This window comes from Pelobates fuscus, chromosome 13 (genome assembly GCF_036172605.1).
Source record: "Pelobates fuscus isolate aPelFus1 chromosome 13, aPelFus1.pri, whole genome shotgun sequence".
Lineage (NCBI taxonomy): Eukaryota > Metazoa > Chordata > Amphibia > Anura > Pelobatidae > Pelobates > Pelobates fuscus.
The window spans coordinates 3,993,276-4,020,571 of record NC_086329.1 but is presented as its reverse complement, the minus strand read 5'-3'; the positions used below and the strand labels follow the sequence as shown (position 1 = coordinate 4,020,571).

Below are 27,296 nucleotides of genomic sequence, written 5' to 3'. Positions count from 1 at the left end.
TTCTGAATTCTATTAATATTACAATATTTTATTCTTTAACCAGCAGGAATCTCCATCTAGACCCCGCGGTTTGGATTCCTGGTTGCCCCCATGGTCTTTATACAGAATTCCCTTACTGAGTTTATCATCACTGCTGGAAATAATGCAATGGAAATAGATAGGGTTTACCAATTATATTTATTTTTTTGGACTGTAAATGAAGATCCCATCTTGCACCTATTGGCGGACATTCCAGGGACGATGAAGCTGTGCGGCAGAATGTATCCTGGGATGTCTGAGGATGTAGACCAATTACCACCATTGAAAATTACGTTACCGGGAGACGGCAGTTTGCATAGCGATTAGACAACACTGGCTGCTGCTTCTCAGAGTTTGAGCGAGTGGCTGGGATACCTGAAATCCAACACAGTGACTGAGCTCATTGAACTGGCATCGGGGAGCATGGCAGATACTGAGTAGACTGGCATTGGGAAGCATGGCAGATACTGAGCAGACTGACATCGGGGAGCATGGCAGATACTGAGCAGACTGACATCAGGGAGCATGGCCGATACTGAGCAGACTGACATCGGGGAGCATGGCAGATACTGAGCAGACTGACATCGGGAAGCATGGCAGATACTGAGCAGACTGGCATCGGGGAGCATGGCAGATACTGAGCAGACTGGCATCGGGGAGCATGGCAGATACTGAGCAGACTAGCATCGGGGAGCATGGCAGATACTGAGCGAACAAACTGACATGAGGGAGCATGGCAGATACTGAGCAGACTGGCATCGGGGAGCATGGCAGATACTGAGCAGACTGACATCGGGGAGCATGGCAGATACTGAGCAGACTGACATCGGGGAGCATGGCAGATACTGAGCAGACTGACATCGGGAAGTATGGCAGATACTGAGCAGACTGGCATCGGGGAGCATGGCAGATACTGAGCGAACAAACTGACATGAGGGAGCATGGCAGATACTGAGCAGACTGGCATCAGGGAGCATGGCAGATACTGAGCAGACTGACATCGGGGAGCATGGCAGATACTGAGCAGACTGACATCGGGGAGCATGGCAGATACTGAGCAGACTGACATCGGGAAGTATGGCAGATACTGAGCAGACTGGCATCGGGGAGCATGGCAGATACTGAGCGAACAAACTGACATGAGGGAGCATGGCAGATACTGAGCAGACTGGCATCAGGGAGCATGGCAGATACTGAGCAAACTGACATCGGGGAGCGTGGCCGATACTGAGCAGACTGACATGGGGAAGCATGGCAGATACTGAGCGATCAGACTGGCATCGGGGAGCATGGCAGATACTGGGCAGACTGACATAGGGGAGCATGACAGATACTGAGCAGACTGGCATCGGGGAGCATGGCTGATACTGAGCGAACTGGCATCGGGGAGCATGGCAGATACTGAGGAGACTGACATCGGGAAGCATGGCAGATACTGAGCGATCAGACTGCCATCGGGAAGCATGGCAGATACTGGGCAGACTGACATAGGGGAGCATGACAGATACTGAGCAGACTGGCATCGGGGAGCATGGCCGATACTGAGCAGATTGGCATCGGGGAGCATGGCAGATATTGAGCAGACTGGCATCGGGGAGCATGGCAGATACTGAGCGAGCAGACTTGCATTGGGGAGCCTGGCAGATACTAAGCAGACTGGCATCGGGGAGCATGGCAGATACTAAGCAGACTGGCATCGGGGAGCATGGCAGATACTAAGCAGACTGGCATCGGGGAGCATGGCAGATACTAAGCAGACTGGCATCGGGGAGCATGGCAGATACTAAGCAGACTGGCATCGGGGAGCATGGCAGATACTAAGCAGACTGGCATCAGGGAGCATGGCAGATACTAAGCAGACTGGCATCGGGGAACATGGCCGATACCTAGCAGACTGGCATCGGGGAGCATGGCAGATACTGAGGAGATTGACATGGGGAAGCATGGCAGATACTGAGCGATCAGACTGACATCGGGAAGCATGGCAGACACTGAGCGATCAGAGTGACATCGGGAAGCATGGCAGATACTGGGCAGACTGACATAGGGGAGCATGACAGATACTGAGCGATCAGACTGACAGGGAGCATGGCGCATACTGACATAGGGGAGCATGGCAGATATTGAGCAGACTGACATCGGGGAGTATGGCAGATACTGAGCGAGCAGACTGGCATCGGGGAGCATGGCAGATACTGAGCAGACTGACAATGGGGAGTATGGCAGATACTGAGCGAGCAGACTGGCATCGGGGAGCATGGCAGATACTGAGTGAGCAGACTTGCATTGGGGAGCCTGGCAGATACTAAGCAGACTGGCATCTGGGAACATGACAGATACTGAGCAGACTGGAATTTGCGAGCATGGCAGATACTGAGCAGACTGGCATTTGTGTGCATGGCCGATACTGAGCGAACTGGCATCGGGGAGCATGGCCGATACTGAGTGAACAGACTGACATCGGGGAGCCTGGCAGATACTGAGGAGACTGACATTGGGAAGCATGGCAGATACTGAGCGATCAGACTGACATCGGGAAGCATGGCAGATACTGGGCAGACTGACATAGGGGAGCATGACGGATACTGAGCAGACTGGCATCGGGGAGCATGGCCGATACTGAGCAGACTGGCATCGGGGAGCATGGCCGATACTGAGCAGACTGGCATCGGGGAGCATGGCCGATACTGAGCAGACTGGCATCGGGGAGCATGGCCGATACTGAGCAGACTGGCATCGGGGAGCATGGCCGATACTGAGCAGATTGGCATCGGCAGCATTCCTGATACTGACCAAACTGGCATCGGGGAGCATGGCCGATACCTAGCAGACTGGCATCGGGGAGCATGGCAGATACTGAGCGAGCAGACTGGCATCGGGGAGTATGGCAGATACTGAGCGAGCAGACTGGCATCGGGGAGTATGGCAGATACTGAGCGAGCAGACTGGCATCGGGGAGTATGGCAGATACTGAGCAAGCAGACTGGCATCGGGGAGTATGGCAGATACTAAGCAGACTGGCATCTGGGAACATGGCAGATACTGAGCAGACTGACATCGGGAAGCATGGCCGATACTGAGCGATCAGACTGACATAGGGGAACATGGCAGATATTGAGCAGACAGACATTGGGGAGTAAGGCAGATACTGAGTGAACAGACTGGCATCGGGGTGCCTGGCAGATACCAAGCAGACTGGCATCGGGAAGCATGGCAGATACTGAGCAGACTGGCATCGGGAAGCATGGCAGATACTGAGCAGACTGGCATCGGGGAACATGGCAGATACTGAGCAGACTGGCATCAGGAAGCATGGCAGATACTGAGCAGACTGGCATCGGGGAACATGGCAGATACTGAGTGAGCAGACTGGCATTGGGAAGCATGGCAGATACTGAGCAGACTGGCATCGGGAAGCATGGCAGATACTGGGCAGACTGACATCGGGGAGCATGGCAGATACTGAGCGAACATACTGGCATCGGGGAGCATGGCAGATACTGAGCAGACTGGCTTTAGAAAGCAGAGCTGGTATTGAGCAGGCTGGCCCGGTGGAGCTGGGCACAAGCTGTGCAGACTGGTATCAGAAGCCATAAATGTAATATCACTCACTGTTCTGCCGTCTTCTTGGATCTCTGCAGTTGGCGCTGTTCTCTGTCCGCACAAAGACACTGGCAGATTTATTTTTAAGTATGTAAAATGTTACGACTTCTTCCAATTCACTCTCACTGAGAAACAGATAATTCCATAAATGGTGCACACCCGGCAAATATCACCTCCCTGACAATCATTAACTAAGAGGAGCCCCACAGAATAACTCCCTGTGCATTCTCCAGCTCATAGGGTCCATGCAGCGCACATCGCGGACCTGCGCACAACATACAGCGCACACAACCTGCGCACACTGAGAAACTGCACACACCATACAGAGAGCGAACCTGTGCACACCATGCATCACACACTGAGAAACTGCGCACACCATGCATCACACACTGAGAAACTGCACACACCATGCAGCATACAGAGAACGAACCTGCGCACACCATGCAGCACACACTGAGAAACTGCGCACACCATGCAGCACACACACAGAGCAGCATACAGAGAGCGAACCTGCACACACCATGCAGCATACAGAGAGCGAACCTGCGCACACCATGCAGCACACACAGAGAGAACCTGCGCACACCATGCAGCACACACAGAGAGAACCTGCGCACACCATGCAGCACACACAGATAAAACCTGCGCACACCATGCTGCGCACACCATGCTGCGCACACTGAGAACCTGCACACACCATGCAGCACACACAGAGAGAACCTGCGCACACACTGAGAACCTGCACACACCATGCAGCACACACAGAGAGAGAGAACCTGCGCACACCATGCAGCACACACAGAGAGAGAACCTGCTCACACCATGCAGCACACACAGAGAGAGAACCTGCTCACACCATGCAGCACACACAGAGAGAACCTGCGCACACCATGCAGCACACACAGAGAGAACCTGCGCACACCATGCAGCATACAGAGAGCGAACCTGCGCACACCATGCAGCACACACAGAAAGAGAACCTGCACACACCATGCAGCACACACACAGAGAGAGAACCTGCACACACCATGCAGCACACAGAGAGAGAGAACCTGCGCACACCATGCAGCACACAGAGAGAGAGAGAACCTGCGCACACCATGCAGCACACACACACAGAGAGAGAACCTGCGCACACCATGCAGCGCACACACACACACACAGAGAGAACCTGCGCACACCATGCAGCACACACAGAGAGAACCTGCGTACACCATGCAGCACACACACACACAGAACCTGCGCACACCATGCAGCACACACACACACAGAGAACCTGCGCACACCATGCAGCACACACAGAGAGAGAGAACCTGCGCACACCATGCAGCACACACAGAGAGAACCTGCGCACATCATGCAGCACACACAGAGAGAACCTGCGCACACCATGCAGCACACACAGAGAGAGAACCTGCGCACACCATGCAGGACACACAGAGAGAGAACCTGCGCACACCATGCAGCACACACAGAGAGAGAACCTGCGCACACCATGCAGCACACACAGAGAGAGAACCTGCGCACATCATGCAGCACACACAGTGAGAACCTGCGCACATCATGCAGCACACACAGTGAGAACCTGCGCACATCATGCAGCACACACAGTGAGAACCTGCGCACACCATGCAGCACACACAGAGAGAACCTGCGCACACCATGCAGCATACAGAGAGCGAACCTGCGCACACCATGCAGCACACACAGAAAGAGAACCTGCACACACCATGCAGCACACACACAGAGAGAGAACCTGCACACACCATGCAGCACACAGAGAGAGAGAACCTGCGCACACCATGCAGCACACAGAGAGAGAGAACCTGCGCACACCATGCAGCACACACACACACAGAGAGAACCTGCGCACACCATGCAGCGCACACACACACACAGAGAACCTGCGCACACCATGCAGCACACACAGAGAGAACCTGCGTACACCATGCAGCACACACACACACACAGAACCTGCGCACACCATGCAGCACACACACACACACAGAACCTGCGCACACCATGCAGCACACACAGAGAGAACCTGCGCACATCATGCAGCACACACACACACAGAGAACCTGCGCACACCATGCAGCACACACAGAGAGAACCTGCGCACACCATGCAGCACACACAGAGAGAACCTGCGTACACCATGCAGCACACACACACACACACACACACAGAACCTGCGCACACCATGCAGCACACACACACACACAGAGAACCTGCGCACACCATGCAGCACACACAGAGAGAGAACCTGCGCACACCATGCAGCACACACAGAGAGAGAACCTGCGCACACCATGCAGCACACACAGAGAGAACCTGCGCACACCATGCAGCACACACAGAGAGAACCTGCGCACACCATGCAGCACACACAGAGAGAACCTGCGTACACCATGCAGCACACACACACACACACACACAGAACCTGCGCACACCATGCAGCACACACACACACACAGAGAACCTGCGCACACCATGCAGCACACACAGAGAGAGAGAACCTGCGCACACCATGCAGCACACACAGAGAGAGAACCTGCGCACATCATGCAGCACACACAGTGAGAACCTGCGCACATCATGCAGCACACACAGTGAGAACCTGCGCACATCATGCAGCACACACAGTGAGAACCTGCGCACATCATGCAGCACACACAGTGAGAACCTGCGCACATCATGCAGCACACACAGTGAGAACCTGCGCACACCATGCAGCACACACAGAGAGAGAGAACCTGCGCACACCATGCAGCACACACAGAGAGAACCTGCGCACACCATGCAGCACACACACAGAGAACCTGCGCACACCATGCAGCACACAGAGAGAACCTGCACACACAGTAAGATGTAAATTCTCAGGATCGCTATTCCCGGTTACCTGGCATCAGCTAAAAAAGCCTGGAAATCCACCTGATTCACCTCTTGGCCTTGACGGTCAGATCTCTCCTCAGTCACTGCCATATGCAGTGTTTCCTAGAAAACAGAAAAAGTAGCCAACGTTTGGGCTAAGCAGGATGCTTTGTGAATATAGGGAGGCGGGAGTACATACAATGGGAATATTGGAGAGGTGAAAGTGTAAGTAGATGGAGTTTAGACAGTAGTATACGCAGAGGGAATACAGGAGAGACAGGCGTATACGTAGAGGTTATACAGGAGAGATGGGAGTATATGCAGAGGGAATACAGGGGAGACGGGGGTACATGTAGAGGAAATACAGGAGAGATGGGAGTACATGCAGAAATGAGTTGAGATGAGGTCTGTAAGCAGCAGAAAAACTTGGGAAAGACATTTATCCAAATTTAAATATGAGAAATAATACGAGAACTAACTATGACATAAAATGTTACCTGGTTATAAAAGTGGATGAAATCTCCCAGCTGTTTGGCTAGCAGGCGGCGTCTCTCCAGCAATGGGACAGAACGGCCAGGGGAAGAAATATGCAGTGACTGCTGTAAATTACTGGCTGCCCGCTTCAAGAACCTTATCACCAGCTCCTGCAGGGAGTGAGACACAGATACAGAGTGACACCGAGCAAGAATGTCACCGCCGCCTCCTGGAGGGAGACACAGAGCAAGAATGTCACCGCCGCCTCCTGGAGGGAGACACCGAGCAAGAATGTCACCGTCGCCTCCTGGAGGGAGAGAGACACCGAGCAAGAATGTCACCATCGCCTCCTGGAGAGAGACATCGAGCAAGAATGTCACCGTCGCCTCCTGGAGAGAGACACCGAGCAAGAATGTCACCGTCGCCTCCTGGAGAGAGACACCGAGCAAGAATGTCACCGTCACCTCCTTGAGGGAGAGGGATACCGAGCAAGAATGTCACCGTCGCCTCCTGGAGGGAGTGAGACACCGAGCAAGAATGTCACCGTCACCTCCTGGAGGGAGAGAGACACCGAGCAAGAATGTCACCGCCTCCTCCTGGAGGGAGAGAGACACCGAGCAAGAATGTCACCGCCTCCTCCTGGAGGGAGAGAGACACCGAGCAAGAACGTCACCATCGCTTCTTGGAGAGAGACACTGAGCAAGAATGTCACCATCGCCTCCTGGAGGGAGACACCGAGCAAGAATGTCACCGTCGCCTCTTGGAGGGAGAGGGACACCGAGCACATAAATGTTCTCAAGTGAAATACAATATTTATATCTGATAAGCATTCAGTATAAGACGTCTTACATATATCAAATTAATTCTTTGCTACGTCAGAATTGGTGGAGGTAACACTGTGTAAAGATTGAGTGTCGTTTTTTTGCCTGTTGAATTAATTTTGATGATATATGAAAGATGTCTTATACTGAATGCTTATCAGATATAAATACTGTTTGGGACGTGAACATTTATGTAAAGAAATTAAAGATTTACATTTACGTATACCATGGTTTGCATTAGATAATTGTAGTTTATATTTTTGACCACTAGGGAAAGTGGTCAGGCTCAACATTTGCACCCATTCAATATTTCCCTTTTCGGTGTTGTGTGCTCCTACATATACTATTATTGAATCCTGTACGTATCACTCACCAATCGTTCGTCTTCATTTGGTAAGTGCTGATCGGTCTGCAGGCGACTCTTTACTCGTTGGAGATTGCAGGAGAAGACGAGACGGGCCTGGGACTTACTGTACGACACAAAACACAGTTACAATGTGAGCAATGTCCAGACTTTACCGCCCAAATCCATATACACCATTTTACACAAACAGGAAATTACAATGAATAATGACTGGGCCTTACTGCGCAAAACAAATATACAATTAAACAAGATTAGACTCTGTATTAAAGATAGAGTTCAGACAGATATCACATGATCATGCGAAGAGGTGATCATCAGGTGGAGATCGACACACTTAAAATTATTAATGTCATCTACATACACCATTGTCCATATCAACATACATACCTGAGGTTTGCACCTTCCTTCATGGCCACTAACAGGTTGAAGCGAGAATGTTGTTCATTTGTGTTTCCACTGAGAGAGGGTATGACACAGCTTTGATCTCCATCTTGCTCTTTGTGCTTGGCAGGATCCTCAACTTCTTTTTCCATTTCCTTGGGGTCTTGAGCAGCACTGGCAGAGACTGGCATAAAATGTACCAGATAAAGAACACAGTGGTGGCAGGGACTGGCATAGAATCTACCAGATAAAGAACGCAGTGCTGGCATAGACTGGCATAAAATGTACCAGATAAAGAACACAGAGCTGGCATAGAATGGAATAGATAATGAACACAGCGCTGGCAGGGACTGGCATACAATGTAACAGATAAAGAACACAGCGCTGGCAGGGACTGGCATAGAATCTACCAGATAAAGAACACAGAGCTGGCATATAATGTACCAGATAAAGAACACAGTGCTGGCAGGGACTGGCATAGAATGTACCATATAAAGAATGCAGCGCTGGCATAGACTGGCATAGAATGTAACAGAAAGAACACAGAGCTGGCATAGACTGGCATAGAATGTAACAGAAAAAGAACACAGAGCTGGCATAGACTGGCATAGAATGTAACAGATAAAGAACACAGATCTGGCATAGACTGGCATAGAATGTAACAGATAAAGAACACAGTGCTGGCAGGGACTGGCATAGAATCTACCAGATAAAGAACACAGTGCTGGCATAGACTGGCATACAATGTAACAGATAAAGAACACAGTGCTGGCAGGGACTGGCATACAATGTACCATATAAAGAATGCAGCGCTGGCATAGACTGGCATAGAATGTAACAGATAAAGAACACAGCGCTGGCAGAGACTGGCATAGAGAGAAGCAGCAGAAAAAGACAGTGGAGCAGTAACCACATGGTGCCAGCAAGGGAACATTGGCATCCAGTATACAATCAGAGTACTGAACGGGCATTCAGAAAATATTACTATAACCTATCACAATGACATGTTTTTACCTGGCCTGTGTATCCCACAGGGCCGCGCTCTGCGTGACAGCAATGGCTCCAGCCTGCGCTCATACAAGGCTGCGTGCAGTGTGGGGCTAATAACGCCCTTTCCATTTGCTTGTGGCCTGAAGGAGTAATAACACAGGAATATGAGAATCGGAAGAGCAGGTGGCACAGAACCCAACCCAGGGGCCACACTCACCTGTCAGTGAAGAGCAGGTGGCACAGAGACCAACCCAGGGGCCACACTAACCCGTCAGTGAAGAGCAGGTGGCACAGAACCCAACCCAGGGGGCACACTCACCTGTCAGTGAAGAGCAGGTGGCACAGAGACCAACCAAGGGGCCACGCTAACCTGTCGGTGAACAGCAGGTGGAACAGAACCCAACCCAGGGGCCACACTAACCTGTCAGTGAAGAGCAGGTTGAACAGAACCCAACCCAGGGGCCACACTAACCTGTCAGTGAAGAGCAGGTGGCACAGAGCCCAACCCAGGGGCCACACTCACCTGTCAGTGAAGAGCAGGTGGCACAGAGACCAATCCAGGGGCCACACTAACCTGTCAGTGAAGAGCAGGTGGCACAGAACCCAACCCAGGGGCCACACTAACCTGTCAGTGAAGAGCAGGTGGCACAGAACCCAACCTAGGGGCCACACTCACCTGTCAGTGAAGAGCTGAGATGCCAGCATGTAATTCAGGGAGGTTTTATTTTCCAGGAAAGGTCTGTAAAAGAAAAACATCTTACATTTTACACACAATCCCACATGATTATCTATCGGCCTTCATCGGAGTGCCCACTCACCCATACAGCTGCCATGTATCATGTCTGGGGAATATCCGAATAAATCCCCCTCTCCTGTCTTCCTCCTCCCTCACCCGCTGCAGTATCCTCATCTGAGGAAGATGGTCACGTTAAGCCAGTCTCCAGGGGAACATACAATAAATTACTCATTGCTAACATTTAATAAGCATTTATTAGATCTTTAGTCCCCCAGCTTTCATTGTGTTTCTACTTGATAGAGTGTACACACAGATAAACGTGGGAGTTTGTGGAAAATTAATTCCTTGTATTACTTCTACCTGTTTATATTATCATATTCAAAAATAAACAAATACTGTATGTATAGTTCCTGCTGCTGTCTCTATAACATTATATATAAGCAGACTGCGCTGTAGCCTATGTTGCAGACATCCATTGATAATATATTTATTAAGAATGCTTGGCACATTAGATGAGATGCTGTGTTTGGGATATCAGGGGTTAATCCTGTGTAGGGGGATTGCAGGGGTGGAAGATTTGATCCAGGTGTGATGGTATAACGAGGTTCCTTACTGGGAGATCACACACTTTGACTTTATACGAGTTGAGAGTGGTGTATAGCAGATAGAGACAGCTGCTGAGTTTTTATATTTTACTGTATTAGAATGGAGATAGTCCACAGTATCCTGCGAATCCTCTACCGGTCTAACTGCAGATTCACCTGGCAGCAGGAATCGGTATGTGTCATATATATATTCTTATACCTCTATGGAAGCATTATGTGTGTTACATTAACATGAATTAAATAACATTTATAACTAGCGTCTATCCATACCGCTATACAGCTTCCGGGGCTCTATCTATAACCAGCGTCTATCCATACTGCTATACAGCTTCGGGGGCTCTATCTAATTGATTACTAGCATTGTTGGGAATTCCAAGTGAATTTTATATTTCAGGCCACAATAGCTGAATGGGAAAAATTCAGCTATGCTTTAAGTTAGTCTACTTTGGCCTTCAATGTAAAATTCACTTTGAATTTCCAATGGAATGTAAATAGTGCTGGGTGTTTATTCCATTCTTGGTAGGTACTTACCTCCTCTTGGGACAATCCCTGGGTGGAACTGCTTGTTCCTGCACTCTTTGCTCTGCGCCCTGCCAGCACTTCAGTGCTTTTGTATGTGGCTGAGAGCTGGCGCTGCAGTCCAATGCCGTTACCTGTGGCTGAGTGCTGGCGCTGTGGGCGGAGACAAAGAACTTATAAAAACAAACACTTTCCTTGTGTCCCATACAGAGAAGACGACGCTAACAATGAGTAAAAATAAATCTTAAGCAATACTGCCCCCTCCCCCTCATAACAACAAACCTCACAGCCCCCCTTTGGGAATACCCAGTGTTAAGGTATATAGTAATGGGCTCGCTCACTGTATATCTCTGGATAGGGTTTTCATAAGGTGTAGAGCTTTCTTTTTCATGCATCTGGTGGGGATCCCGACATTCCACACCTGACAAAATAGAAAACCGTAAAAAAGAACTGCTTGAGCATTCCCCCCAATCTGTACAGCACCCAGTATACTGACCAATGTATTGTGTTCCCAACCTATACAGCACACAGTATACTGACCCATTCCCCCCAATCTGTACAGCACACAGTATACTGACCCATTCCCCGCCAATCTGTACAGCACACAGTATACTGACCCATTCCCCCCAATCTGTACAGCACACAGTATACTGACCCATTCCCCCAATCTGTACAGCACACAGTATACTGACCCATTCCCCCAATCTGTACAGCACACAGTATACTGACCCATTCCCCCAATCTGTACAGCACACAGTATACTGACCCATTCCCCCAATCTGTACAGCACACAGTATACTGGCCCATTCCCTCAACCTGTACAGCACACAGTATACTGATCCATTCCCCCAATCTGTACAGCACCAGGTAATCTGACCAATGCATTGTGTACCCAACCTTTACAGCACACAGTATACTGACACATTACCCCCAATCTGTACAGCACACAGTATACTGACCCATTACCCCCAATCTGTACAGCACACAGTATACTGACCCATTACCCCCAATCTGTACAGCACGCAGTATACTGACCCATTCCCCCGATCTGTACAGCACACAGTATACTGACCCATTCCCCCAATCTGTACAGCACCAGGTAATCTGACCAATGCATTGTGTACCCAACCTTTACAGCACACAGTATACTGACCCATTACCCCCAATCTGTACAGCACACAGTATACTGATCCATTCCCCCAATCTGTACAGCACCAGGTAATCTGACCAATGCATTCTGTACCCAACCTGTACAGCACACAGTATACTGACCCATTACCCCCAACCTGTATAGCACACAGTATACTGACCCATTACCCCCAACCTGTACAGCACACAGTATACTGACCAATGCATTGTGTACCCAACCTATACAGCACACAGTATACTGACCCATTCCCCCCAATCTGTACAGCACACAATATACTGACCCATTCCCCCAATCTGAACAGCACACAGTATACTGACCCATTCCCTCAATCTGTACAGCACACCGTATACTGACCCATTCCCTCAATCTGTACAGCACACCGTATACTGACCCATTCCCTCAATCTGTACAGCACACAGTATACTGACCCATTCCCCCAATCTGTACAGCACACAGTATACTGACCCATTACCCCCAATCTGTACAGCACACAGTATACTGACCCATTACCCCCAACCTGTACAGCACACAGTATACTGACCCATTACCCCCCAACCTGTACAGCACACAGTATACTGACCCATTACCCCTAACCTGTACAGCACACAGTATACTGGCCCATTCCCCCAATCTGTACAGCACACAGTATACTGATCAATTCCCCCAATCTGTACAGCACACAGTATACTGACCCATTACCCCCAACCTGTACAGCACACAGTATACTGACCCATTGCCCCAGACTGTGTACCCAACCTGTACAGCACACAGTATACTGACCCACTGTACACCCAATGTGTGCTATTCAATGGATAGGGTGTTGCTAGTGTCGTACTCACCAATTAGTGTCAGCATATCTGAGATGACACTTGCCTTAACTTTTAAATCCAGAGGAGCATCACTGCAGGAAAGATAGGACAGCAAGGGTGTTACAACAAAAATCTTCCAGCATGACTGAGCCCACAGTAAGGCTGTGTACAGCACTGAGCACAATACTCACCAACCTAGAGATGGAGACAGATTCACTTCCAGCAGCCATGGCTTCAGCTTCTCATCAACGAGCACATCAAACCCGTACAGCTCTGAGGGCAGTGGGGATATCTGGGTTAGTAGGTCCGTGTCTGAGAGCTAGAGGAAGGGCAGAGCAATGTGGGCTTGGGACTCACCAAAGCAGTTCCCTCTGTGAGCAATTAGTGATCGACACGTTGAGGCGATGGATCCTTCTGCTGAAATGACCGTCTTTGTGATCAGATCCTCTATCTGGGACATGAGAGCTGAAAAATGAGCAATGAGAGGGAGTCAGCTGTCTAACAGTGCGGCTGTAGAGTGGATTATGTATTGGCAGGAAGATAAAAGTATCTCCACTTTGAGATAGAAACCGATTTCACCTGATTCCCTAACCTCAATACACATCACACTCCTTCCAAAAAGCCCAAACGCTGTCTGTGACTCTGACGCCTAGGGATGGCGGAGAAAATCTGATTGGGGCAGAGCCACACGGGGTTTGTCTGGGGATGTTTAATAAATGACTAATCTCACTATTTTGAGGTGTAAATTCTGCCGTGGGAATAAATAGGAGTAATTGGATGAAAATATGAAATGTATTGGATGCAGCAAGACAGGGGATGTGCAGTATTCAGTTTGATTTCACTTTACATCACAATTCGAAATAGTTTTTTTGCATTTTATATATAGAAATGTTGCTGCTTTAATATGATCAATTCACTGCTGTGTCTTGATGTTGGCTCCTGTGCAATCCTTCAGATCCTGCAGCTTGTCCCATACGAAGTGACTCACCATATTAACCCTCTCAGGACAGATAATATGCCTGGACTGTCATGATATAATGGGATTGCAGAGCAGCAGATTACCATGTCTATTCTCTTAACAGAGTTGTCTTCTACCATAACCAGACTATTCTCTCCTCCATATAATGGGGTGATCCTCAGCTTTTACGGACGAGATGCTTCCAGCTCAGCCAGTCCTGGGCAAATACTCTAAACCTCTAGCTCAAGCAGGCAAATGTGTTCAGAGGGAGAGCTTCACTCCCCAAATGCTACACAGCGACAACGCTGGTGCTTTAATGCTATCAATTTTACTATTCAGATTCTCATGATCTCTGCTTAGCCCTTAAACAGTCCAATAATCCACACTGCTATACGCCTACTCACCGACTGTGTCTGTACCGTCCTGCCTCAAATAACGCAGCATTGCACTCATACTCCACTTGTTCCCATAATCCTCCACTTCTGGGTCATCACAACTGCAACAAAAATACAGCTATAAACTCTGAACTGAATCTCCATTAATACACTCAGTGAATGGAACCCATTACTGCGACATTCAGGGTAATCCAGCCAAACTGTGGTTATGGTGGGATTGGAGAGTGGTTTCCAGTCCGCACTCTTTGTCTGAATGCTGATATTGTATTTTTTCCCCCCGTTTCCGCAGCGCGCTCAATACCTCACATAGTCCCTGCTCTTTTTGTTCACACTGTAGTTGGTGAGATGTATGAAGTCGTTTTTCATGTTCCTGGCGGTCTGGTCATATTTCACAGTGGCAAACCTGATGGGGAAAGTGATGTTTAGGCGTGTGTTTGGGTGTTTGCATTGTATTATGGGTGCACCCCTGAGGGGCCCTTACCTGGTGAGTCCCTCCTCGTAAAGATAAATGATTAAAGGCTCGTATGAGGTGACCAGCACATAGAGGCGAATATCGAACTTATATCCTGTAGGTAAAAACAAAACATAGCGACCCGGGAGATGTTACCATTGAAATGGTTTCAAACTTTATAACCACAGCGTCTCTCATTTTAACTAATCATCAGGAAGGCACGAGGCAGATTTTACCATAGTAATCCCACGCTACATGTTGCCACCATATTCGTACCTTGAATTAGAAGCGGATTACTAATGTATTTCGATACCAAGATGTTCTCCTCCATGCTGATCTGAGAGGGCTGTGTGAGGAGAAAGTACAGTGTAATAGTGAGAGGAAAGTCGCCAAGGACACTGCAGGGGGATAGTGAGAGGAAAGTCTCCAAGGACACTGCGGGGGGATAGTGAGAGGAAAGTCGCCAAGGACACTGCGGGGGGATAGTGAGAGGAAAGTCACCAAGGACACTGCGGGGGGATAGTGAGAGGAAAGTCGCCAAGGACACTGCGGGGGGATAGTGAGAGGAAAGTCGCCAAGGACACTGCGGGGGGATAGTGAGAGGAAAGTCGCCAAGGACACTGCGGGGGGATAGTGAGAGGAAAGTCGCCAAGGACACTGCGGGGGGATAGTGAGAGGAAAGTCGCCAAGGACACTGCGGGGGGATAGTGAGAGGAAAGTCGCCAAGGACACTGCGGGGGGATAGTGAGAGGAAAGTCGCCAAGGACACTGCGGGGGGATAGTGAGAGGAAAGTCGCCAAGGACACTGCGGGGGGATAGTGATAGGAAAGACGCCAAGGACACTGCGGGGGGATAGTGAGAGGAAAGTCGCCAAGGACACTGCGGGGGGATAGTGAGAGGAAAGTCGCCAAGGACACTGCAGGAGGGATAGTGAGAGGAAAGTCGCCAAGGACACTGCGGGGGGATAGTGAGAGGAAAGTCGCCAAGGACACTGCGGGGGGATAGTTAGAGGAAAGTCGCCAAGGACACTGCAGGGGGGATAGTGAGAGGAAAGTCGCCAAGGACAATGCAGGGGGGATAGTGAGAGGAAAGTCGCCAAGGACACTGCGGGGGGATAGTGAGAGGAAAGTCGCCAAGGACACTGCGGGGGGATAGTGAGAGGAAAGTCGCCAAGGACACTGCGGGGGGATAGTGAGAGGAAAGTCGCCAAGGACACTGCGGGGGGATAGTTAGAGGAAAGTCGCCAAGGACACTGCAGGGGGATAGTTAGAGGAAAGTCGCCAAGGACACTGCAGGGGGATAGTTAGAGGAAAGTCGCCAAGGACACTGCGGGGGGATAGTTAGAGGAAAGTCGCCAAGGACACTGCGGGGGGATAGTGAGAGGAAAGTCGCCAAGGACACTGCGGGGGGATAATGAACAGGCAGAGTAATCCACAATAAGTATGACTGGTCCCAGGGACATGCGTCACTCACTGAATTAATAAGATGAATTCCGCGGCCTCTCGAGGAAGAGACTGGCTTCACAATCCAAAAACCTCGATCCTTAGACAAAGCGTCTGGGGGAAAATGGAAAAACTGCTATTACAGGGAACTTATCAAAACCTTTTACAGAAGGAATTCCCCAAACTACAGAGCAGGGTACGCACAATGGCTGCAGGTTCCTGGTATTTGTTGGAAATGTGCAGTACTGTCATTTAATACTGTGCGAGATTACATGGAGGGCAGCAGATGTATTCATTAGGTTAATACTCACTGCACAGGTCCTGGTACTCTCCAGGTAATATGTATGTTTGGGGGAGGATGTTAAATTTGTGGATCCCATGTTTCTGTTGCATGCGTTGGATATTTTTGCACAAGCGATCCTTCCGGGTCAACTCGTAAGATCTGAAAGATGTTGATGAGGAGTTACAAAGCATCCCATTTCTGCCCCTGGTGTATAATGTGAAGATAGCATTGCAGGCCTGGCCAGGGAATTCCTAATCTCATGGTAACATTGTGTGAGCTCCATTGCTGTAGGTGACAAGCTACACTTTCAGAGTTAGTTACTAAAGTGGGAATTGTGAATTTCAAATAAAAGGCCGAACTTGAATAATTCTCCAAGTTCTGCAACTTTGGCCTTAAACTGGAAACTTTTTGAATTCTCTATAATTGTCATGTTAGTGAATAGCCCTGTTGTTATCTGTTCTAAGTAATCACAATGCAGCCCCCATTCTATCCACTTGCCGGGGGAAATGGTTGATTTTCTGGAAGCTGGAGAGGTTCCTTAAGTGATAGGATTTCACGTGGGTTCCTGTCCACAGGAGGTTGACGTTTTTGCTGTTGGCTTGGGCCTGTGGGTGCAGAGACAATGATGGATCATAAACTCTAGGAAAGAAAATGCCCAAAAATGTTCCTATAATTCTATGTACCTCCTGGAAGCCGTGAGCGGAGAGAATATCGCGGATCAGGCGACTGTCCGTGTGAACCATCTTATAGGACAGGTGGTAGCGTTCTGCCAGAGAGAGGGGGACACGAATCGTGTGAGAGGAAGTATGGGCACATTGTGAAAGTGTCAAGGGGAGAAAACAGTATAATGGGTAAGCATGGCTGGGAAGCTGGACACGCTGCATTATGGGTAAGCATGGCTGGGAAGCTGGACACGCTGCATTATGGGTAAGCATGGCTGGGAAGCTGGACACGCTGCATTATGGGTAAGCATGGCTGGGAAGCTGGACACGCTGCATTATGGGTAAGCATGGCTGGGAAGCTGGACACTCTGCATTATGGGTAAGCATAGCTGGGAAGCTAGGCACACTGCCTTATGGGTAAGCATGGCTGGGAAGCTGGACACGCTGCATTATGGGTAAGCATGGCTGGGAAGCTGGGCACGCTGCATTATGGGTAAGCATGGCTGGGAAGCTGGACACTCTGCATTATGGGTAAGCATGGCTGGGAAGCTAGGCACACTGCCTTATGGGTAAGCATGGCTGGGAAGCTGGACACGCTGCATTATGGGTAAGCATGGCTGGGAAGCTGGACACGCTGCATTATGGGTAAGCATGGCTGGGAAGCTAGACACGCTGCATTATGGGTAAGCATAGCTGGGAAGCTAGGCACACTGCATTATGGGTAAGCATGACTGGGAAGCTGGAGACGACGCATTATGGGTAAGCATGGCTGGGAAGTTGGGCACGCTGCATTATGGGTAAGCATGGCTGGGAAGCTGGGCACGCTGCATTATGGGTAAGCATGGCTGGGAAACTGGACACGCTGCATTATGGGTAAGCATGGCTGGGAAACTGGGCATGCTGCATTATGGGTAAGCATGGCTGGGAAGCTGGGCACGCTGCATTATGGGTAAGCATGGCTGGGAAGCTGGGCACGCTGCATTATGGGTAAGCATGGCTGGGAAGCTGGGCACGCTGCATTATGGGTAAGCATGCCTGGGAAGCTGGGCACGCTGCATTATGGGTAAGCATGGCTGGGAAGCTGGGCACGCTGCATTATGGGTAAGCATGGCTGGGAAGCTGGGCACGCTGCATTATGGGTAAGCATGGCTAGGAAGCTGGGCACGCTGCATTATGGGTAAGCATGGCTGGGAAGCTGGGCACGCTGCATTATGGGTAAGCATGCCTGGGAAGCTGGGCACGCTGCATTATGGGTAAGCATGGCTGGGAAGCTGGGCACGCTGCATTATGGGTAAGCATGGCTGAGAAGCTGGGCACGCTGCATTATGGGTAAGCATGGCTGGGAAGCTGGGCACGCTGCATTATGGGTAAGCATGGCTGGGAAGCTGGGCACGCTGCATTATGGGTAAGCATGGCTAGGAAGCTGGGCACGCTGCATTATGGGTAAGCATGGCTGAGAAGCTGGGCACGCTGCATTATGGGTAAGCATGGCTAGGAAGCTGGGCACGCTGCATTATGGGTAAGCATGGCTGGGAAGCTGGGCACGCTGCATTATGGGTAAGCATGGCTAGGAAGCTGGGCACGCTGCATTATGGGTAAGCATGGCTGAGAAGCTGGGCACGCTGCATTATGGGTAAGCATGGCTGGGAAGCTGGGCACGCTGCATTATGGGTAAGCATGGCTGAGAAGCTGGGCACGCTGCATTATGGGTAAGCATGGCTGGGAAGCTGGGCACGCTGCATTTTGGGTAAGCATGGCTGGGAAGCTAGGCACGCTGCATTATGGGTAAGCATGGCTGAGAAGCTGGGCACGCTGCATTATGGGTAAGCATGGCTAGGAAGCTGGGCACGCTGCATTATGGGTAAGCATGGCTGGGAAGCTGGGCACGCTGCATTTTGGGTAAGCATGGCTGGGAAGCTAGGCACGCTGCATTTTGGGTAAGCATGGCTGGGAAGCTGGGCACGCTGCATTATGGGTAAGCATGGCTGAGAAGCTGGGCACGATGCATTATGGGTAAGCATGGCTGGGAAGCTGGGCACGCTGCATTATGGGTAAGCATGGCTAGGAAGCTGGGCACGCTGCATTATGGGTAAGCATGGCTGAGAAGCTGGGCACGCTGCATTATGGGTAAGCATGGCTGGGAAGCTGGGCACGCTGCATTATGGGTAAGCATGGCTGAGAAGCTGGGCACGCTGCATTATGGGTAAGCATGGCTGGGAAGCTGGGCACGCTGCATTTTGGGTAAGCATGGCTGGGAAGCTAGGCACGCTGCATTTTGGGTAAGCATGGCTGGGAAGCTGGGCACGCTGCATTATGGGTAAGCATGGCTGAGAAGCTGGGCACGCTGCATTATGGGTAAGCATGGCTGGGAAGCTGGGCACGCTGCATTATGGGTAAGCATGGCTAGGAAGCTGGGCACGCTGCATTATGGGTAAGCATGGCTGAGAAGCTGGGCACGCTGCATTATGGGTAAGCATGGCTGAGAAGCTGGGCACGCTGCATTTTGGGTAAGCATGGCTGAGAAGCTGGGCACGCTGCATTATGGGTATGGGTGCACAGGTGGGAGTTAGGACATTGTAGAAGAGATGGATTGTTTTAGTTTTGTACATACCTCCCACCTTGCGCAGTGATGAATCTTTGGTTACAACTGCTTCTGCATGAAATCTCAGGACTGGTACCCTGGAAAACCTCCCAGTCCACAGCGTGCACGGGTATTCCCTGGGGGGAGAGAATGTGATGGGAATCACTGATCAGATTTATCATTTAGTTAGCACTTAAGCAAGTGGTACAATGCAGTACAGAAGGGAAGATACTCCCAATTAGGAGAGATTACCTAAAGAGATTTACTTAATACTAAGGATTGACAAATCCACAGTGCCAGGTCACCATGGAGACGCTTAAGGGAACCAGTCTACTTGACGGTCAGAGAATCCCTCCTGACTGGTCCCACAGTGTGCAGGCAGGGGACAGTGGTCAGGACAGAGATGTAACACTTATTCTGAGCACTATCGCCATACAGAGACATCGCTCGCATAGTGACGCTATACAAAGACATTGCTCACATAGTGACGCTATACAGAGACATTGCTCACATAGTGACGCTATACAGAGACATTGCTCGCATAGTGACGCTATACAGAGGCATCGCTCACATAGTGACGCTATACAGAGACATCGCTCACATAGTGACGCTATACAGAGGCATCGCTCACATAGTGACGCTATACAGAGGCATTGCTCACATAGTGACGCTATACAGAGACATCGCTCACATAGTGACGCTATACAGAGGCATCGCTCACATAGTGACGCTATACAGAGACATTGCTCACATAGTGACGCTATACAGAGACATTGCTCACATAGTGACGCTATACAGAGACATTGCTCACATAGTGACGCTATACAGAGACATTGCTCACATAGTGACGCTATACAGAGACATCGCTCACATAGTGACGCTATACAGAGACATCGCTCACATAGTGACGCTATACAGAGGCATCGCTCACATAGTGACGCTATACAGAGACATTGCTCACATAGTGACGCTATACAGAGACATTGCTCACATAGTGACGCTATACAAAGACATTGCTCACATAGTGACGCTATACAGAGACATTGCTCACATAGTGACGCTATACAGAGACATTGCTCACATAGTGACGCTATACAGAGACATTGCTCACATAGTGACGCTATACAGAGACATTGCTCACATAGTGACGCTATACAGAGACATTGCTCACATAGTGACGCTATACAGAGACATTGCTCACATAGTGACGCTATACAGAGACATCGCTCACATAGTGACGCTATACAGAGACATCGCTCACATAGTGACGCTATACAGAGACATCGCTCACATAGTGACGCTATACAGAGACATCGCTCACATAGTGACGCTATACAGAGACATCGCTCACATAGTGACGCTATACAGAGACATCGCTCACATAGTGACGCTATACAGAGACATCGCTCACATAGTGACGCTATACAGAGACATCGCTCACATAGTGACGCTATACAGAGACATCGCTCACATAGTGACGCTATACAGAGACATCGCTCACATGGTGACGCTATACAGAGACATTGCTCACATGGTGACGCTATACAGAGACATTGCTCACATGGTGACGCTATACAGAGACATTGCTCACATGGTGATGCTATACAGAGACATTGCTCACATGGTGATGCTATACAGAGACATTGCTCACATGGTGACGCTATACAGAGACATTGCTCACATGGTGACGCTATACAGAGACATTGCTCACATGGTGACGCTATACAGAGACATTGCTCACATGGTGATGCTATACAGAGACATTGCTCACATGGTGATGCTATACAGAGACATTGCTCACATGGTGACGCTATACAGAGACACTGATCATGTGGTGACACTATACAGAGACATCGCTCACATAGTGACGCTATACAGAGACATTGCTCACATGGTGACGCTATACAGAGACATTGCTCACATGGTGACGCTATACAGAGACATTGCTCACATGGTGACGCTATACAGAGACATTGCTCACATAGTGACGCTATACAGAGACACTAATCACATGGTGACGCTATACAGAGACACTAATCACATGGTGACGCTATACAGAGACACTAATCACAGGGTGACACTATACAGAGACACTATATACAGGGTGACACTATACAGAGACATTGATCACAGGGTGACACTATACAGAGACATTGATCACAGGGTGACACTATACAGAGACACTGATCACATGGTGACACTATACAGAGACACTATATACAGGGTGACACTATACAGAGACACTGATCACAGGGTGACACTATACAGAGACACTATATACAGGGTGACACTATACAGAGACACTATATACAGGGTGACACTATACAGAGACACTGATCACAGGGTGACACTATACAGACTCACTATATACAGGGTGACACTATACAGAGACACTGATCACAGGGTGACACTATACAGAGACACTGATCACAGGGTGACACTATACAGAGACACTATATACAGGGTGACACTATACAGAGACACTATATACAGGGTGACACTATACAGAGACACTGATCACAGGGTGACACTATACAGACTCACTATATACAGGGTGACACTATACAGAGACACTGATCACAGGGTGACACTATACAGAGACACTGATCACAGGGTGACACTATACAGAGACACTGATCACAGGGTGACACTATACAGAGACACTGATCACAGGGTGACACTATACAGAGACACTATATACAGGGTGACACTATACAGAGACACTATATACAGGGTGACACTATACAGAGACACTATATACAGGGTGACACTATACAGAGACACTGATCACAGGGTGACACTATACAGACTCACTATATACAGGGTGACACTATACAGAGACACTGATCACAGGGTGACACTATACAGAGACACTGATCACAGGGTGACACTATACAGAGACACTGATCACAGGGTGACACTATACAGAGACACTGATCACAGGGTGACACTATACAGAGACACTATATACAGGGTGACACTATATACAGGGTGACACTATACAGAGACACTGATCACAGGGTGACACTATACAGAGACACTGATCACAGGGTGACACTATACAGAGACAGACAGACACAATATGAAGGTCTCACCCCATGGACTCCTCTTGCTCTGGGCTTTCTGGGTCACCACCGGCTCTGCTCTCTACCCATCAGAAACGCTACGAGAAGTAACCATGGAAACGCCAGGCACCTCCCCCATGTCATTAACCTGGAGCCATTTTTGTGGAGCAAACTGACCCAAAATGACACTTTGATCTCCGAGAAAATGGCGGCCAATCAGGCCAGTTCTAATCACCGGGGAGCAGGTGTACCGGTGGCCATTAGTCTCTGGTGTTTAGATCTCTATCGTCATATTGCCAGTATAGCCAATAGGGAGAATGGGGTGGGAGTCAGTATGAGAGGGCTGGAATATAATATAATATAATATATAGCCCTGTGTATCATATAATAATATATAGCCCTGTGTATCATATAATAATATATATATATATATATATATATATATAGCCCTGTGTATCATATAATAATATATATATATATAGCCCTGTGTATCATATAATAATAATATATATATATAGCCCTGTGTATCATATAATAATATATATATATATATAGCCCTGTGTATCATATAATAATATATATATATATAGCCCTGTGTATCATATAATAATATATATATATATAGCCCTGTGTATCATATAATAATATATATATATATATAGCCATGTGTATCATATAATAATATATATATATATATAGCCCTGTGTATCATATAATAATATATATATATATAGCCCTGTGTATCATATAATAATATATATATATATAGCCCTGTGTATCATATAATAATATATATATATATATAGCCCTGTGTATCATATAATAATATATATATATATATATAGCCCTGTGTATCATATAATAATATATATATATATATATATATATATATATATATATATATATATATATATATCCCTGTGTATCATATAATAATATATATATATATAGCCCTGTGTATCATATAATAATATATATATATATATATATAGCCATGTGTATCATATAATATATATATATATATATATAGCCCTGTGTATCATATAATATATATATATATATAGCCATGTGTATCATATAATAATATATATATATATAGCCCTGTGTATCATATAATAATATATATATATATAGCCCTGTGTATCATATAATAATATATATATATATATATATATATAGCCCTGTGTATCATATAATAATATATATATATATATATATATATATAGCCCTGTGTATCATATAATAATATATATATATATAGCCCTGTGTATCATATAATAATATATATATATATAGCCATGTGTATCATATAATAATATATATATATATATATAGCCCTGTGTATCATATAATATATATATATATATAGCCATGTGTATCATATAATAATATATATATATATATATAGCCCTGTGTATCATATAATAATACATATATATATATAGCCATGTGTATCATATAATAATATATATATATATAGCCCTGTGTATCATATAATATATATATATATATATAGCCATGTGTATCATATAATAATATATATATATATATAGCCCTGTGTATCATATAATAATATATATATATATAGCCATGTGTATCATATAATAATATATATATATATATATATAGCCATGTGTATCATATAATAATATATATATATATATAGCCCTGTGTATCATATAATAATATATATATATATAGCCATGTGTATCATATAATAATATATATATATATATATATAGCCCTGTGTATCATATAATAATATATATATATAGCCATGTGTATCATATAATATATATATATATATATATAGCCCTGTGTATCATATAATAATATATATATATATAGCCCTGTGTATCATATAATAATATATATATATATATATAGCCATGTGTATCATATAATAATATATATATATATATAGCCATGTGTATCATATAATAATATATATATATATATATATATATATATAGCCATGTGTATCATATAATAATATATATATATATATATATATATAGCCATGTGTATCATATAATAATATATATATATATATATATATAGCCATGTGTATCATATAATAATATATATATATATATAGCCATGTGTATCATATAATAATATATATATATATATATATATATAGCCATGTGTATCATATAATAATATATATATATATAGCCCTGTGTATCATATAATAATATATATATATATATATATAGCCATGTGTATCATATAATAATATATATATATATATATATATATATATATATATAGCCCTGTGTATCATATAATAATATATATATATAGCCATGTGTATCATATAATTTATATATATATATATAGCCCTGTGTATCATATAATAATATATATATATAGCCCTGTGTATCATATAATAATATATATATATATATAGCCATGTGTATCATATAATAATATATATATATATATAGCCCTGTGTATCATATAATAATATATATATATAGCCATGTGTATCATATAATAATATATATATATATATAGCCCTGTGTATCATATAATATATATATATATAGCCATGTGTATCATATAATAATATATATATATATATAGCCCTGTGTATCATATAATATATATATAGCCCTGTGTATCATATAATAATATATATATAGCCCTGTGTATCATATAATAATATATATATATATAGCCCTGTGTATCATATAATAATATATATATAGCCATGTGTATCATATAATAATATATATATATATATATATATATATATATATAGCCCTGTGTATCATATAATTATATATATATAGCCCTGTGTATCATATAATATATATATATATATAGCCCTGTGTATCATATAATATATATATATATATATAGCCATGTGTATCATATAATAATATATATATATATATAGCCATGTGTATCATATAATAATATATATATATATATATATATATATATAGCCATGTGTATCATATAATAATATATATATATATATATATAGCCATGTGTATCATATAATAATATATATATATATATATATATAGCCATGTGTATCATATAATAATATATATATATATAGCCATGTGTATCATATAATAATATATATATATATATATATATATATAGCCATGTGTATCATATAATAATATATATATATATAGCCCTGTGTATCATATAATAATATATATATATATATATATAGCCATGTGTATCATATAATAATATATATATATATATATATATATATATATATAGCCCTGTGTATCATATAATAATATATATATATAGCCATGTGTATCATATAATATATATATATATATATAGCCCTGTGTATCATATAATAATATATATATATAGCCCTGTGTATCATATAATAATATATATATATATATAGCCATGTGTATCATATAATAATATATATATATATATAGCCCTGTGTATCATATAATAATATATATATATAGCCATGTGTATCATATAATAATATATATATATATATAGCCCTGTGTATCATATAATATATATATATATATAGCCATGTGTATCATATAATAATATATATATATATATAGCCCTGTGTATCATATAATATATATATAGCCCTGTGTATCATATAATAATATATATATAGCCCTGTGTATCATATAATAATATATATATATATAGCCCTGTGTATCATATAATAATATATATATAGCCATGTGTATCATATAATAATATATATATATATATATATATATATATATATAGCCCTGTGTATCATATAATTATATATATATAGCCCTGTGTATCATATAATATATATATATATATATAGCCCTGTGTATCATATAATATATATATATATATATAGCCATGTGTATCATATAATAATATATATATATAGCCCTGTGTATCATATAATAATATATATATATATAGCCATGTGTATCATATAATAATATATATATATATATATATAGCCCTGTGTATCATATAATAATATATATATATAGCCCTGTGTATCATATAATAATATATATATATATATATATATAGCCATGTGTATCATATAATATATATATAGCCCTGTGTATCATATAATAATAATATATATATATAGCCCTGTGTATCATATAATA

General features: G+C 45.2%; 1 protein-coding gene across 1 annotated transcript; it reads right to left on the bottom strand.

The window, feature by feature from the left end:
• Window positions 1-166: 166 nt before the first annotated feature.
• On the bottom strand, window positions 167-23,359 carry TTLL5 (tubulin tyrosine ligase like 5). Its single transcript, XM_063440337.1, has 24 exons — window positions 23,212-23,359; window positions 20,147-20,253; window positions 17,557-17,639; window positions 17,372-17,478; window positions 16,902-17,032; window positions 16,622-16,704; window positions 15,425-15,494; window positions 15,179-15,263; window positions 14,999-15,100; window positions 14,707-14,798; window positions 13,702-13,809; window positions 13,536-13,617; window positions 13,375-13,436; window positions 11,727-11,806; window positions 11,398-11,538; window positions 10,344-10,435; window positions 10,202-10,264; window positions 9,550-9,665; window positions 8,542-8,719; window positions 8,164-8,260; window positions 6,993-7,139; window positions 6,524-6,618; window positions 3,631-3,746; window positions 167-393 (listed from the first exon to the last, which is right to left on the bottom strand). The coding sequence occupies exons 1-24, from the start codon at window positions 23,214-23,216 to the stop codon at window positions 308-310; spliced, it is 2,328 nt and encodes a 775-aa protein (XP_063296407.1). The 5' UTR covers window positions 23,217-23,359; the 3' UTR covers window positions 167-307.
• Window positions 23,360-27,296: the final 3,937 nt, after the last annotated feature.